This window comes from Heterodontus francisci, chromosome 38 (genome assembly GCF_036365525.1).
Source record: "Heterodontus francisci isolate sHetFra1 chromosome 38, sHetFra1.hap1, whole genome shotgun sequence".
Lineage (NCBI taxonomy): Eukaryota > Metazoa > Chordata > Chondrichthyes > Heterodontiformes > Heterodontidae > Heterodontus > Heterodontus francisci.
Genome location: NC_090408.1, coordinates 26,843,338 through 26,859,141, shown reverse-complemented (window position 1 = coordinate 26,859,141; position 15,804 = coordinate 26,843,338). Strand labels below are relative to the sequence as shown.

General features: G+C 41.6%; 1 protein-coding gene across 2 annotated transcripts in view; it reads left to right on the top strand.

The window, feature by feature from the left end:
• The window catches only part of LOC137352458 (SHC-transforming protein 1-like), a 114,422-nt gene that overhangs the window by 27,216 nt on the left and 71,402 nt on the right, over window positions 1–15,804 (top strand). For both annotated transcript variants that reach the window (XM_068017927.1, XM_068017928.1), the window contains exon 2: window positions 2,450–3,431. In XM_068017927.1, the coding sequence (XP_067874028.1) occupies window positions 2,832–3,431 (600 nt within the window). In that variant the 5' untranslated portion in view covers window positions 2,450–2,831. The remainder of the gene's footprint in view (window positions 1–2,449; window positions 3,432–15,804) is intronic.

Genomic DNA, 15,804 nt, shown 5'->3' with positions numbered 1-15,804 from the left:
ACTGGCATCATCTGAACCCCATGATTGTGTCACATTATGGAAACACATTTTCAGGCATCTGTTGTTCTTTATGTAACACAGACGTGGTGACAGCATATCATAAATCATAATTTTAACCCACAGATTGAGTTACAGATTTTTAGTACATTGAGGCATCTTTTCATTAAGTCAAAGGTAAATATTACAAACTAATAAGAAATGTTAGAACAGGGAGAGGCCAGGAAGTTCTGCATAAAACTTCCAGATTCTTAAATATAATCAAGGGAGATTCCAGAATTTCATCCGTCCAAAAATATCTTCTGATTCCATCTTGCTACCTGTCCTCCCATATGAGACTCCACTCCTAACCCCTTGGCTTCCGCAACATAGGGACCATTAAATCACAGTGTCTTGTAGAATAATTCACCATCTCGATCTATGCACCTAATGTATAAAATACATAATGGGAAGCACATTAAGCATGAAAATGTATTTATTGAATTACAAATGCTGCTTTAGCACCAAACCTCTTCTATGTCATAATAAGCCAGCTAGTAAGGCTAGTATTAGGATGTAGGGTGACTGTAGTCTGTCTCCTCTCCTCCTTAAATTCTTAAAAGAATTCTAAAAAAAATGGTAAATGGTGAGAATGTATGGATAGTGAGATAACAGCGGGACCTAGATTTGAATTCAGTCCAACCTGGCAAAATTATTTTCTTTTTGTCAACTACAGGGTCCAAAATGAGCTTGGACAATCTCAATAAATATCCTTGAGTACAGGCCCACAAGTACCTGAGTCATGTGTGGAAAGAAAAATTTGCACTGGTACAGGAGACAGCACAATTCTGAGGTCAAAGGCTAAATGTGCAATGTTGGGACAAAGCAGAAGCAGCTTATTTCTGCATCCAATCTGTCTCATGGCTGACATAGCCTGGGGAACTGTAACACCAACATCATATGGGTGACAAAATCCAGTCCCTGGTTGACAGAAGCACTCATGTGGCTCATTAATTGCTTGAAGAAAATTAAAGGATCATTATTGGAGGCACTTTTCATCGACTCGAGTCAATCTCCAGTCTACTGCAACTTCCTGAGCCCAGTTTTTGATTGACTCTTAATTTTTCATGAGATTGGTTCTCGTGAAGCATGAGTTTTAAAGAGGCAATTTCATCAGCAGTTCATTAATTAAGATAATATTTATTTCTCACATTTTTATGGAGGAGTGCTGGGGCCCTGTATGAGAACCTATCACCAGTGAACCACACTGATTTTCCCACCTCTGCTCAGCATCTTGCAGGAGACTCCACCGAGGTCGTTTTAATTCTCTAATTAATTACGTGATAGCAGATTGTACAGCAGAATCACTCATGTTGTAGTCATTCACATCAGGGAGTCAGAGTGAAATATTCTTCTGATGGTTTAATTATTAATATTTTACTAAATTTGAAAGTTAAACGAACAAATCCAGATTTTTTTCCCCCCTGTCAGCCCACTCAAATCCTGGCTTCCTGTGTACTTGGCCACCGTGCAGTTTTCATTATGTCTTCAGTGTAAATTTGAAAGGCTCAGGAAGTTGCAGTAGACCGGAGATTGAACCAACAGTCAATGAAAGGAACTCCAAGCTCCGAGAAAGATACATCATGTCTTCCCACGGGATTAATACCGTAGTTCCATGTGTCGGCTCAACACCTTGTGAAAATCTGTCAAGACTTTAAATACTAATTTTCATTGTTAGTATTCATAATACAAATGCCCAGCTGTCTTGCTTCCCAAAATGTCCTGTTTTCTGCTATTTCTCGATAAAAAAAATTAAAATCTATCTGCTAGAGTTGTTTTTTTTAAATGCAGATGGGTAAATATTAAGTGCTGGTCATTTAGTGTATTTGCGGTGTATGAGTCAGAAAGCTTTTTGCTGATTGGATGAAAGGAAACCACCCCAGGGATTGTCAATCAATTGCAGCAATCTACACTTCATTCACAGATTTATTAGCATGTGTACTGAGGGGAGGGGGGAACTCATTCATAAAAGTTCATTCATAAAAATTGCAACAACTCCCCTTCGCCTCTCCATCCACAGAGCAGACCACTGTGAGTCCGGCTTGTGACTTAGAGCCGAGGGTAACTGTTGTCTGCAGCTGGCTGGAATGTGTGGAGGAACATGGTGCAGTTGGGGAATGGTGCCTAAAACATTAAACCATTCGCCCATCTAGAATTGTCAGCTTTTTCGGCAAGGGGGAATCTTTGCAGCGCCGATGAAGATAAGCCTTTGGAAGACAGGTTTACGAAATCTTCCCCTGTTGGTGTTGTTGAATTTGTTGAACAGACCTTGAGCAGCAAAGAGTGGGGGCGAGGTGCAGAACGCGCGTTCACCGTGACAACTGAAACCATTCGGGGGGGGGGGGAGGAAATCTAACTACGCTGGCGCTTTGCCCTTTGAAATGCAAACATTAAACCCATTTGCCTTTTCAAGGTGATTGCATCGCTGGCTCTCAGCTGGATCCAGGGATAATGGAGAGAGAAGTCACTCGGGTTTGGGATTGGGCGACAGGCTGATTCGGCTGCAGCAGCTTCGAAAACAGACACCAATCGTTTCCTCCGAGAGCTCTCCCATTTGAAGCAGCGTGATACTAACTTGCATCATTTGCAGTTTGATCTCTGTGGGGTATGGGGAACGGCCGATGATGCATAAAACCAGCATCTTTATTTTTTTAAAAAACATTTTTTAAATTTACTGTACTAGCATAAGAACCTGGATATTATCGACACGTTGCTGAAACCGTCTCGATTTGGGCCAAATTTAGTACATGGGCACTTTTTTGAATTCGAAAGGCTTGGATTGTTAGCAGTAGGCTATGAGAGAACGTATTCGGTGTACTTTCACCGGCCACACATCACATGTAGAAGGACTTTTCAGACAGCCGGGTATGCTTCACAGGGCAAAGTACAGTCGTTTCAGAAACGATTCGTTAACATCTTTAGACGAACCGACCTTCAATGCTTCTCTAAGGGTCAAGAATTCATCCACCTCACCGTCTCCTTGCTCTACGCTGACGCCCGGCTCTCCAACAGATGAACTTTCATCTGAAGCGGAGGACATTCCAACCACTCTGTGCACCTTCATCCCGAAAATGACAAATCTGAAACTGTCTAACCCGGCCAGCTTGCTTGGTCTCAAAAGCTTCTCTCTGGGCGCAAAAGAAATACCCAGGATGAAACTGTGCAACACTTGCAGTGCTCAGAGTCTCTCCCCTTCCTCAGCTCTTGACCTAACCAGCTGCCTCTCTGCATCCTCTCGCCCCAAACAGGACCTCGACAAGGTGACCACAAGCACAATGCAGATCGGAGGGGGGCGACCCGTGAGCGAGGAACGGGCCCGCAACATTGATTCGGCCAAAAGGTCGCTACAACCCCAGGGTGATATTCTGGGCTCTGGCGTACTTTACACTGTGAGAGTAAGTACGTTTTTTCTTTCCTCTAACATTTTAAAGTTTAACACTCATACTTATTTTTAATTCAGGGAGGGATGACTGAGACTTTACCCAGTGAGAACAATTGGCTGCACAATTAATGGCTCAAACTGGATTCATTGTGATTGAAAAGAGACTTAAAAAGTATCCCTGACCTTTTGCACTTGGCAAATCCAAATGTTTACCTGCTAACATCTGCGTATTTTACTTTAACCTGTGATTAGCAACTAAAATTACTTCATTTTTATATGAATATTTTAAAACGACCAGTTGTCTGCAGTCGAGCAGTATGCTGAACTCTGAACTGTTCTTTGCAAACTCACTCTACACAGCAAAAAACAAGCTGAAAAGCGTTTAGTAAACGAATATAATGTACAGTTCAGGAAGTGCGTTGCATTTATTTTCTCTCTTGAAACAGATATCTTGATAGAATATTCTAAGTCACAATATTGATTTGTTTTAGACTTTAGAAGCTGCATGCTGTTTGTCCATATGTTTCCTGACAACAGTGACTACTGACGAGTCTCAGCAGATTGCCTGTGTGTAATTTAAGTATGAGATGAAAGAGGTTTTTTAGTTCCTGTATTTACCCGAGTGTTTTTCTTCCATTTCTTAGTATTGGTGTATTAGTTATTAATTGTTAGTACCAAAGATATAGAACAGTTGATCTGATTTATCGGAACAGCTCACAATTGTGGAATAAATAAGCTTTGTTAATTAAATGGGCAATTAATATATATGCAGCCTCGAGGTATAGTCGACAATTGTGGCCAGCATATTCTGGTGTTGACCTGTACTTAGATTTAGAACCATCTATATCAACATATTAAAGAAAGGTATGTGTATGGCTGCACCATCACATTTTTTATGCCACCCTTCTGTATCACATTTCTAGGCACATTTCATGCAGTTAATTAGTCCCTTGCCAGTTTCTTGCAACAATTTTTAAAACTAATACGGCAGTCAGAATGCCTGTAATCTGACTGAAAAACCAAAAGCAGATGGAAAGGCAGGGCCAGAAATATTTTCATGGATTAGGAGCATAAAAGATAATTAAGCTCTGATTTCCCCTGCTGTGCACACTTTGTCAGTTGTGGCACTTCCGCCTCTGAGTCAGATGACCATGGGTTTAAGACCCACTTCAGGACTTGAGCACAATAATTTAGGCTGCCATTCCAGTGCAGCACTAAGAGAGTGCTGCATTGTCAGAAGTGGCATCTTTCAGATGAAGCATTAAACTGAGAACTGTGCGCTCTCTGGTGTGTATAAAAGATCCCATGGCACTATTTTGAAGACCAGCAAGGGAGTTATTTAGTACTATAGAAAAATTACGGCACAGAAGGTGGCCATTCAGTCCGTCATGTCCATGCCCACCGAATAAACTAGCCGCCCAATCTCATTCCACCTTCCAGCACCTGGTCCATGGCCTTGCAGATTACAGCACTTAAGGTGCATGTCCAGGGACCTTTTAAAAGAATTGAGGGTTTCTGCCTCCACCACTGTTCCTGGCAGTGAATTCCAGCCACCCTCTGGGTGAAAACGTTTTTCCTCATGACCCTTCGAATCCTTCTACCAATCACTTTAAATCTGTGCCCCCTGGTAATTGATCTCTCTGCCAGGGGAAGCAAGTCCTTCCCCAGTGTCCTGGCCAATATTTATCCCTGAATCAACATGACAAACCGATTGTCTGTCTGATATTATCACTTTGCTGTTTGTGGGAGCTTGCTGTGTGCAAATTGGCTGCTGCCTCCTATATTAGAACAGTGACTACATTTCAAATTTCATTTCATTGCCTGTAAAGCCCTTTGGGACATCCTGAGGTTGTGAAAGGTGCTATATAGATGCAAGTCTTTTTTAAAAAACTTTATTCACCAAACAATTAAACTCTGACCTGAGGCTTTATTTTTCTTAACAATTTCTTAACAAACGTAATAGCCTTAAAGGGATGTAAATCTGCTGTAATGTTGTGCATCATATAATGTAACACAATGTCTTTATAAAACGGTGTTTCATCTGAGTTTTCATGACAAATGCCCTAGGAGTGCATTAGTATACAGTCTACTTCAGATAATTCAAAGTTGTTATTTAAACTATAAACAATGCATTAAGGAACATAACATTAGGGCAGTGCAGTGGTTAGCACCGCAGCCTCACAGCTCCAGCGACCCGGGTTTGATTCTGGGTACTGCCTGTGTGGAGTTTGCAAGTTCTCCCTGTGACAGCGTGGGTTTCTGCCGGGTGCTCCGATTTCCTCCCACAGCTAAAGACTTGCAGGTTGATAAGTAAATTGGCCATTGTAAATTGCCCCTAGTGTCGGTAGGTGGTAGGAGAATTGAGGGAAGATGAGGATGTGGTCGGGAATGTGGGATTAATGTAGGATTAGTAGAAAATGGGTGGTTGATGGTCGGCACAGTCTCGGTGGGCCAAGGGCCTGTTTCAGTGCTGTATCTCTAAATAAATAAAATAATGAAGAAAAGTAGGAATTTAGAGCTAGAAAATGTTATTCATCTGAAATAAGTAACTTTTAAATTAAGAGGAGTGGATTATAAAAGTTCTACATCTATTGCACATTTGTCCATCACACTTTCTGTGACACAGTCTGGCATCACACTGTGTAACTCATGCAAATTTTTAAAGCATCCTTGCATTTGGTTCAGTGTTATGACTACGAAATTTCAGTCAATCACAAGTGAGACAGTAAAAAACACAGCAGTGTAAAAAAAAAAAACCCCACAAAACATGTACATGAACTTCCAATGCATGCAAACAATATCTGTGAAAGCAATAAACAAATGGCAGTCTGCAAAATCTATGGCTTAAAAATGCAAGCCAATAAAATTGCCCCAAATATCTTCAACTGCAAATTTTGAATGCTGTCTAAGCGTAAAAACTAGTTTGTAATCTAAAAATATTAGAGTATATGGAGCAATGCTTTCTGTTGGAGGCCTCAGACGCCTGAGCCTTCAGTACATGCGTTTCCCAGAACCTTTGCTATTGGCAGAAGACGAGGTGGTAGGCTACAATTCCCAGCATTCATCTATGTCTACACTTGTTGGAATTTTTTATGGTCCCAGAATGGTAGGACCTGCTGTTAATAATAATCCTGGTCCCTTTCCTGAGCAACACCAAGCTTTGAAGACAAATGCACATTTGTTTTGTATACACTATCAAAGCATGAACTTATTGTGAGGTGATTTCTTTTTGCTGTAAAAATCATATGTGACATCTATACATGGGGCTATTAATTTTTGCAAATTTATATTTACCAAACTACCATACGATGTGAGATTCCTCCCACCCCACCAATCATTCTCCTCATCCTCTCGTTTGTTTTTTACTCCGTGTGCAGACTTTAGTTTTGACATCTGGGATTCTGTGCTCCGTTGCAATGTCTCTCAACCTAATTGACCATTGAAAACTAGACCTTTTTGCCTCCATCACCTATTGTCTGTCATTCTTTTGGACAATAGAGTTAGGCAGTCATCTAGTACTGAACTACTATTTTCCCTCCGGGTGCCAGTTTTCTTTATGCTACATGCAATGTTATTTATGTATTTACATAGCCAAGATATGTGAAGACAGGTGAAAAGTAGCTGAATAAACACCCGCCAAGAGTAGAGCAAAATGGGCTGGGGTCAAGAGGTGACGGAGTATCCCAGGAGCAAAGGGTGTATGCAAATATTTAAAACAAGAGGGAGTAACTAAGATAAGATGGGATGAAGCCAGGGAGAAATTTGAAAGTGAGGGCGAGAATGTTCAAGTCAATTTGCTGCAATGCGAGGAGTGAATGGAGCTTGGAAGAGGACAGGGTGATGGGAGTGCGGAGATAGCTTTCAAACCAGGAGTCCCACCCTGATGCACTTCCGACACGCCATGGCAGAAAATGTAGGCCAATGTTCTTCTGCCCCTAAATCTGCATAGATCAAGATCTTGAACTCTATTAGAAATACATTTAACTGATCTGCATTGTGCTCATTTAGTAATTATGATCCTATTGTTGCCCTTTCAATGATGCCATTGAGCATTCAGTACATATTTAATCTATAGTTCAGTAAACAGATGTTAGATTCTGGTCTTTTTCCAGTGTCTGCGTTTAATGTGGGTTTAGAAAGTAAGACTTACCCTTGTCATTTGGAAGTATGATTCATTCTGAAGCTGTATGTACACGCAGATATTTCTGGCATTGCGCCCAACCTGTCAGAAAAATCTACAAAGGCTCATAGGAAGTAGATTAGCTCCAGTGAGTCACTACTTCTGCCACTTCATCCATCATTCATGATACTGAATATATATTTAGCACTTTAGCCGTTCTTTCATGCTGACATGCAGTAGTTTCTTTCTCATTAGCATATTAAAAATGAGCTATTACCAGACACCTGTTTATTTTGAAAATTTTTGTCTTTTGTGTGCAGAGAATTGTATGCATTTACGTAACACTTAAGTACATCTGCACACAATCAGTATTTTGTATTGCACGTCCAAAAATACATGAGTGATTATGTATATCTGGTCAAAGTGGAGGTGCATCACCCATGTTAATGGTATAGTAATTATGGTCCGGAATCTATTTACAACCCAATAAGAACACGTGCCAGTACAGCCAAGTGAAATGCAGTCGGGAGGCAACTGACCAGGCAAGAGGAAGTGGGGTTGATTTTAAAAATTTGATATTTAAAAAAAAAAAATCTTTTGCATTTCAGGAACTTCTTGGTCCTGTGCAATCACTAAATAGGTTATAAACCAGAAGGCATGATGGAAACATACTGCAGATGTCACCTTCAGAATGGGCCAGACCAATGGAGAAAATAGTACAGTAGCTGAAAATAGGTCCATGATCCAATCTAGTAGACGTCAATGAAGTCCCTTGCCTCTTGCCTTGGCAGGGCACAGCAAAACTTGTAAGCAGGCAATAAATCTGAAATTTATGTGGGGCACCTGGTAGAACACAGAGCTTGGAGCTGAGAAGCACTCAAATATTAAAATGAAGCCCATTAGTTTTTGGTTTCCATAGAAAAATGGATAGATTACACAAATGTAATACACGAGACGTCAGTAAAAATCCCATATAATGAAAGTGAAATTTGACTTAGTCAGTTACTGTAGACCAATGGCACTGATTAGAATTTATTTATTTAGAGATACAGCACTGAAACAGGCCCTTTGGCCCACCGAGTCTGTGCTGACCATCAACCACCCATTTTATACCAGCCCTACATTAATCCCATATTCCTACCCCATCCCCACCTTCCCTCAATTCCCCTACCTATACTAGGGGCAATTTACAATGGCCAATTTACCTATCAACCTGCAAGTCTTTGGCTGTGGGAGGAAACCGGAGCACCCAGCGAAAACCCACGCGGTCACAGGGAGAACTTGCAAACTCCACACAGGCAGTACCCAGAATTGAACCCAGCTCGCTGGAGCTGTGAGGCTGCGGTGCTAACCACGGAGCCACTGTGCTTTAGAAACATTTTGAAAATATCTTGTTGATGCATAAACAAGAATTAGAGCTGAACTGAACTGTTTTGAAGCGTTTTAAACTGAGATTCATCTGCACATGAATACCACCACTGTTTTTAAATAGCCAGAAGAACAAATAATAGTTCTATAAATATTACCATTTTCCCGAGTCATGCAATGCTGACTGCCTAAAGCCATTGCAACGCTTTTATTAATGAGTGCCATGATCTCTTAAGAAGGCTTTTGATCCCTGGCAATGTCGAGTGATGGGGTGCGTCTGTACTTATTGGCAGTCTTGCTGAAGAGATCAGCCTATAGGGTGTTTCCATCTGATTCCTGCTGGATTGATTCTTCAAAATTAGGTTTTAGAAATGGCTAAATTTGATGCTCTCTCTAAATCCCAAAATGTACTAAATTGTTCATTTCTAGCATTAAAATCTCACCCTTCCTAATATCTAATGTCCAAATGAACAAGCCATTAAGCTGGAAACAGCAGATGCACATGGTTGTACTTTATCATTCACCTGACCTCCATTGATTTACGATGTTTGAAATCCTCCTACAAAACTCTGAAGGCAATGGTACAGCAATCCCGCTTGGTATCCTGAAGTGTTAGGGGATATCTTGTAGGATCCCAAAGTCTCAGATGAATAGAGGTACAACATTACTATGGGGGTGAGTCCTGCTGTTGAGGTCAATGGGAGCTGGTAGATTGGGGGTAATGCACACTTCACCCACACAATGCAGTGCTATGGGGATGGAGGATGGTTCAAGTCTTAATGAATGTACATGTGTAGCTGATTCCTTTGCTACTTACATCTTAATACAATTTTTGTCCAACTGGTTTAAGCAATTGTCGTTGTCTCAGCCAGACCTAAGATTACCCCCATCCTGTGAATTTGGTGACACACTTGTCCAGTTTCCCAAGTGTAGAGTCCTGTATCATCTGTAACATAAGAAATTTCAGCTATGGGACTCTCTCCATTTCAAATTGGGTAAATATGGATTAATCAGTATAAATCCTAATTCACTCCCTTTTCTCACGAACAACAGTTTTGAGGCTGATTGAAATATCAGTGGATTGGATTGCCTTCAAAATAAGGATGCACAGGTAACTCAACATTAAAATCAGGACTGCGTGTTGACATCCTAAATATTCCCCAGTTAGTGAAGGGTAACTTTTTATTCACTCAAATTAGGATAGAAGTGGTGTCCTGTTTTTTTTTTGCGGTATTCCGCATGGCCGTTTCGTCCCTTTTCTGCAATTTCCTCCTGTTTTTTATTCTCTTGGCCTACAATGCCCGTCGAGCAGACTACAAGACTCAAAACTTGTATCAATGCAAGGCATCGATTGTTAGAATTGAATTGGCTCTTTCAAAGTCAGACAGGCCAGTTTTATTAACTGCATGCACACTTACCACTGCACCAGCCCAAAGTCATTTCCTGAGCCTTTGTTGGTTTTATCTAATTTGTTCCCTAAATAGGCCAATTTTAATCACATTTAAAAGCAAGAGCAGAATTTCAACATTTTTCTTACAACAGCAACTTGCTTAGATAAATTAGAGGCATGATCAAAAATAATTTGATGCCGAGTCAAAGATGGAGATGCTAGGTTGACCATAAACCTGGTCTTAAAGGAGAATGGAGGTGGTGAGGCAGATGGATTTAAGCTGATTATTTCAGACCGTGAGGTCTCGGCAGCTGAAAGCATAGTCACCAATAGTGGGATAAAGTGGCTTGGGTGTATGTACAAAGGAAAGAGGAAGCGTGTTTTGGGAGAGGGTGGGCAGAGATGGGAAGGAGCAAATGGGTGGTTGATGGTCGGCACAGACTCGGTGGACCGAAGGGCTTGTTTCAGTGCTGTATCTCTAAACTAAAAAACTAAAAAGACATAAAGGGATTTAAATGCCAAGATGAGAAATTGAAATTGAGAGCCAGTGTAGGTCAGTGAGCAGAGGAATGGGATGTGATGCAGGCTAGGATACAGACAATAGAACGTGGATGAGCTGATTCCTACAGAGATAGGAAGCTAGCCTGAAGAGCTGGTCCAGTTGAGTCTGGAGGTGACAAAGGCAAGGAAGGGAGTTTCAGCAACACATAAGCTGAGGTGTAAGCAAAAGATGTTCTGGAGGTGGAAATAGGTAACCTTTGTGATGGAAAGGATATGGAGTTGGAAGCTCAGCTAGAGTTGAATGTTTGCAATTTTGGCATCCCAATGTGGTTCAGCCTGATGCACTGGCTGGGGAAGGAGATGAAGTTAATGGTAGGAGTATGGATTTGTGACCAGGAGCGAACATAATGGCTTTAATCTTTCCAATGTTAAACTGGATGAAATTGCATCCTTTCCAAGACTGGATATCAGGCAGGAAACCTGACAACACTGACACAATGGATGGACAAAAGAAGTAAAGAGAGAGCTGGGTGTTACCAGCATACAAGCATGATATAGCTGTGGATAACATTGCCGACGGGCAATGTGCAGAAGAGGAATAGGAGGGAGCCAAGCATTGATCCATGTGGGACTCTGAAGATAATGTTGTTGGGGCATGAAGAAAAGACATGACTGAGCATGCCCTGGGTATGACCAGATAAGAGTGGAAGCTAATGTGAGCATCCCACTAAACTAGACAATGGAGGAGAGGTTTTGGAAAAGGATGTTGTTGTAGTAGTTGACCATGCCAAAGGCTCCAGAGAGATCGAGGTGTGCTAGCACACCAGTCAGTTACAGAGAATATAATTTGTAACATTGATTAGGGCTGTTTTGGTGCAGTAACAGGAATGGAAACCTGATTGGAGAAACTTAAGCATGGAGTTGTGGAAGAGATGGCCATAGACCTGTAAAGGAATGATATTTTCAAGGACTTGGAAGAGTAAAGGGTTGTTGGAGATTGGGTGAAAGTTTGCAAGGACACCAGACATCTCTAGTGCTTTACAGCCAATGAAGACTTTTTTTTTTTGGAAGTGTTGTCACTGTAGGAAATGTGGCAGCCAGTTTGCACGCAGCAAACATCCACAAACAGCAATGTGATAATGACCAGATAATCTCTTTGCGATGCTGATTGAGGGGTAGGATACCGGGGATAACTCCCCCGCTCTTCATCAAAATAATGCCATGGGACCTTTTGCATCCATGCAAGCTGGCAGATGGGGCCGTCGGTTTAACATCTCATCTGAAAGACACCACCTCCGACCGTGTAGCACTCCCTCAGTAATGCAGTGGACTGTCAGTATTGATTTTTTTTTTTTTTGGCTCCGTCTCTGGAGTGGGACTTGAACCCCAGAACCTTTTGATTCAGAAGCGAGAGTGCTATCGACTGAGCCATGGCTGACACCCAGGAGGAGGTAATGTCAGCGGTTTAGAAAGGAAGGGATTTTGTACCTGAACAGAGAATGCCATTTACGATGTCAGTTAGTATAAGGGCCAGGTTGGGAAGTTTGATGGTCAGCAATTTAGTAGGAATGGAGTCAAGAGAGCAGGAGGTGGGTTTGAGATCTGCTGACTGGGTGAAGTTGACTTGTATCACAGAAGTGTAGCAGTGCAGAAGGGGGCCATTTGGCCCATCGTGTCCCCACTGGCTCTCAGAGACCAATTAACTCCGTTTCATTCCCCCTGCCTTCTCCCCGTAACTCTGCACATTCTTCCTTTTCATATAACAGTCTAATTCCCTTTTGAATGATTCAATTGAACCTGCCTCCACCACGTTCTCAGGCAGTGCATTCCAGACCTTACCCACTCACTGTGGAAAAAGTTTTTCCTAATTTTTAACTTTTGCTTCTCTTGCCAAATGCTTTAAATCTGTGCCCTCTCATTCTCGATCCTTTCACAAGTGGGAACCGTTTTTCTCTATCTACTGTGTCCAGACCCCTCGTGATTTTGAATACCTCTATGAAATCGCTTCACGGAATACAATCCTAACTTCAATCTATCTTAACTGAAGTTCCTCATCCCTGGAAACATTCTCTGAATCTTTTCTGTACTCTCTCCAATGCCCTCATGTCTTTCCTAAAGTGCAGTGCCCAGAACTGGACACAATACTTCAGCTGAGGCTGCACTAGTGTCTTGTACAATGTCTGCAAGGGAGTTATGTTGACCATGTGGAGTCAGCTTTTAACATCTACAAAGCAGTGTCCAGCTTTAGAGATAGCTGGGGAGAGGCGATGGATCCAGGAGCCTTTTGAGAGGCAGAATATCAGAGGGGCTGCTAAAGGATTTTACATTCAAATGGTTTAATGTAATAAGTTCATTCTGTACACGTAATGCAGACAATTGTGTGCATGAAGTCTGTCATCTTGGACTGTCTTCCAATTTTGTTGCGACATTGGTGGATGCAGTTGCCTAGTGCACAGACTCCCAATGTATTTTCTTTCCACAAATTGGTAAATGTCTTCCAAATAACTATAGACTTCTCCCAAGTTTTGGTGATATGGCAGAAAATCCTCATAGTTCTCTTCTACTTCAGTGTCGATCTTGTAAGCAACCGCAGATTGACAAGTCACAACCTCAGTCACAGGTCCCATGCAGCCTGCAGTGATATTGATGTGAAGCGGTTGGTTATTCCCATGGGCAGCTATATGTTATCTGCCAGTCCAGCACCTTCTTCATTAGGTACAGCTATTTAGACTAGCTCTTGCAAACTCAATCATTACTGTAGACAGTCTACCATTGGTATGTCAATTTTATCAAGGAGAATCACCTGCTTAGCCAGTTATGATCCTTTGCTCTTCCATTGTCAATGGCATGTCATTTTCATTCCACCATTCTACACTAATAAACCTGTTTTAGGTTTTGAATTATCTTGATGAACTTTCTGTTTGTGTTTTGAAGGCAGAAAACATTAGTTTGACATTTTTGTGAGATACAATGTGGATGTGCTGTGCAGTTTTGTTGATGACTGACTGCAGTTTTCAATGATCTCTGGCTGATGATCTTTAAGCGAAATTGGGGTTAAGGTCATATGGGACTTTGCCCTTCTCGTGGCCATCCTAGGAAGGGGTGCAACTGGCAGATTAACATCTAGCAGAATTCATGTAACATCAAACTATATTGTTGTACTAAAATCTTAGACTTCTGTGTGTGTTTTTAAAAAAAAAAAACAGAATAAAGGATTTTCAGTGGATTTGGACATCTGCAAATAGCTGGAATTTTTGGATGTTGACTTTGTATGCATAAATAGGAGAAGCAAGCAATTTCAAGGAAGCAGCAAGGGGGTATGACCTCCTTTTGAGTGACCGAGGAGACACTGCCTGGACATGTGACCGTGTTCAGGAAGTTTTTTTCATTTTGGACTTTTAAAAACCAGTGAGTTGGACAAAGAGCAGGCATTTTGAAACTTAGACATGACCTGCCTGGAGACTGGCGAAAAAGACCTCACTCTGTAAAGGAGACTTGCATCTCTTGAAAAATCCTGCTAGTGAAAGGTGGCACATTCCTATTGCTGCCAGTTTCTGAAGAATTCTGCATCCAGAGTGGTTTCTGTGGCCTCCTGTGTTTTGGAAAACCCAGGAACCTACAGAAAGCCTCTACTGTTAGACTGCTGTTTTTTGAAAAACCCAAGCAGACCGGTTGCTGCACCCCTGCTGAAAGACCTACAAATTGTCTTGAACGCCTACCCATCACAGACTGTTTGTCAACCTCGCCTGGAGAGACTTCGAGTGACATCCAACTGATTGACTCTGGGACACCTCACCATTCTGAAAACATCCTACCAGAATGCAATTGAGTTTATCATTTTATTTTTTCCTTTTTATCCCTAAGAAACAGCTGTAAACCAAAAAAATCCTTTCCCCCAGTTAGCATGTGTGTGTGTAAGAATGAGTTTAAAAAAATCTTTTCATCTAAAGATTTATCTCATTATTGTTTAAGACCTATTATTTCTTTTCTAATAAATTGGTGGTGGTGTTTTTTCTTTAATTAAAGAAGCCTGGTTTGGTGTGCTTTATTCTGGGGGACAAATGGTGTCTAATTTGGCTATTCGGTAAGTGGGAAACTTTCTTGATGCGCTGTGACCTGTGGAGTAGTAGGACTGAATTAACAATGCATTACTCCTGCCTTGGTCATAACCATCTCTAATGATGCAGGCATACATAATGACCTGGCAGGATCAGATCTGGGCAGAAATGAGTTCCACAAATGTTTGAAACCCCATTCACCAAATATGAAGTTAGAATTTGTCAGTGTTATGGCCTGGTGAGGAGAGGGAGGGATGGGAAGAGTGACAGAGATCTCTGGCTTCTGCACTGTCTAAGTCACTGGCTTGTCTCCTTTTGTGCAAGGGAAACTCCTAGCTTTCACAGAGATGGACAGACAGTCACATGACTGCCTCTGTGTATTCTCTGGAACCTCTAATGAGATTCAAGTTTAGGAATTTCAGTCTCAGGCCCCAAGATGACCATGTTTACACTTGGAAGGGTTGGCCCTTTCAATGTTAATTTTCCAGAATGGCTTTGAATGTCGTACTAATGAAAGCAATCTCCGGTAGTTCAATCAATAGAGCAATCAATTGTCTTTGGTATAGGCTCATCAGACGTGGCTCCTCTTTGATGCCTTCGAATGTTCAAAGTGTTCAAATGCAAATGGTGGTGGCCATTTTAGCTGTGGCCAAGTCTTTGTAAAAATTATCTTGTAATATTTCAGCTTTCCTTGTTTATGTTTGATGTAAGCTTCCAACCAATGAATTAAAATTTCTCATTTGGTATATCATGCTTTCTTGACATCAGTTTTGTGGCATCTTTGGCCAGCGTAGCCCCCTTTAATGTTGCAGCAAGATCCTGCTGCAACATTCTGTCTTACCCACTGAGGTAGGTGCCCCTGGGATTTTGAACTGGGTTAGTGATGCTGCGAGCTGCTGGCTGAAATCCCCGGTATGCTGCTCGTAGCAGAATGGAGGCCAGCAAATTT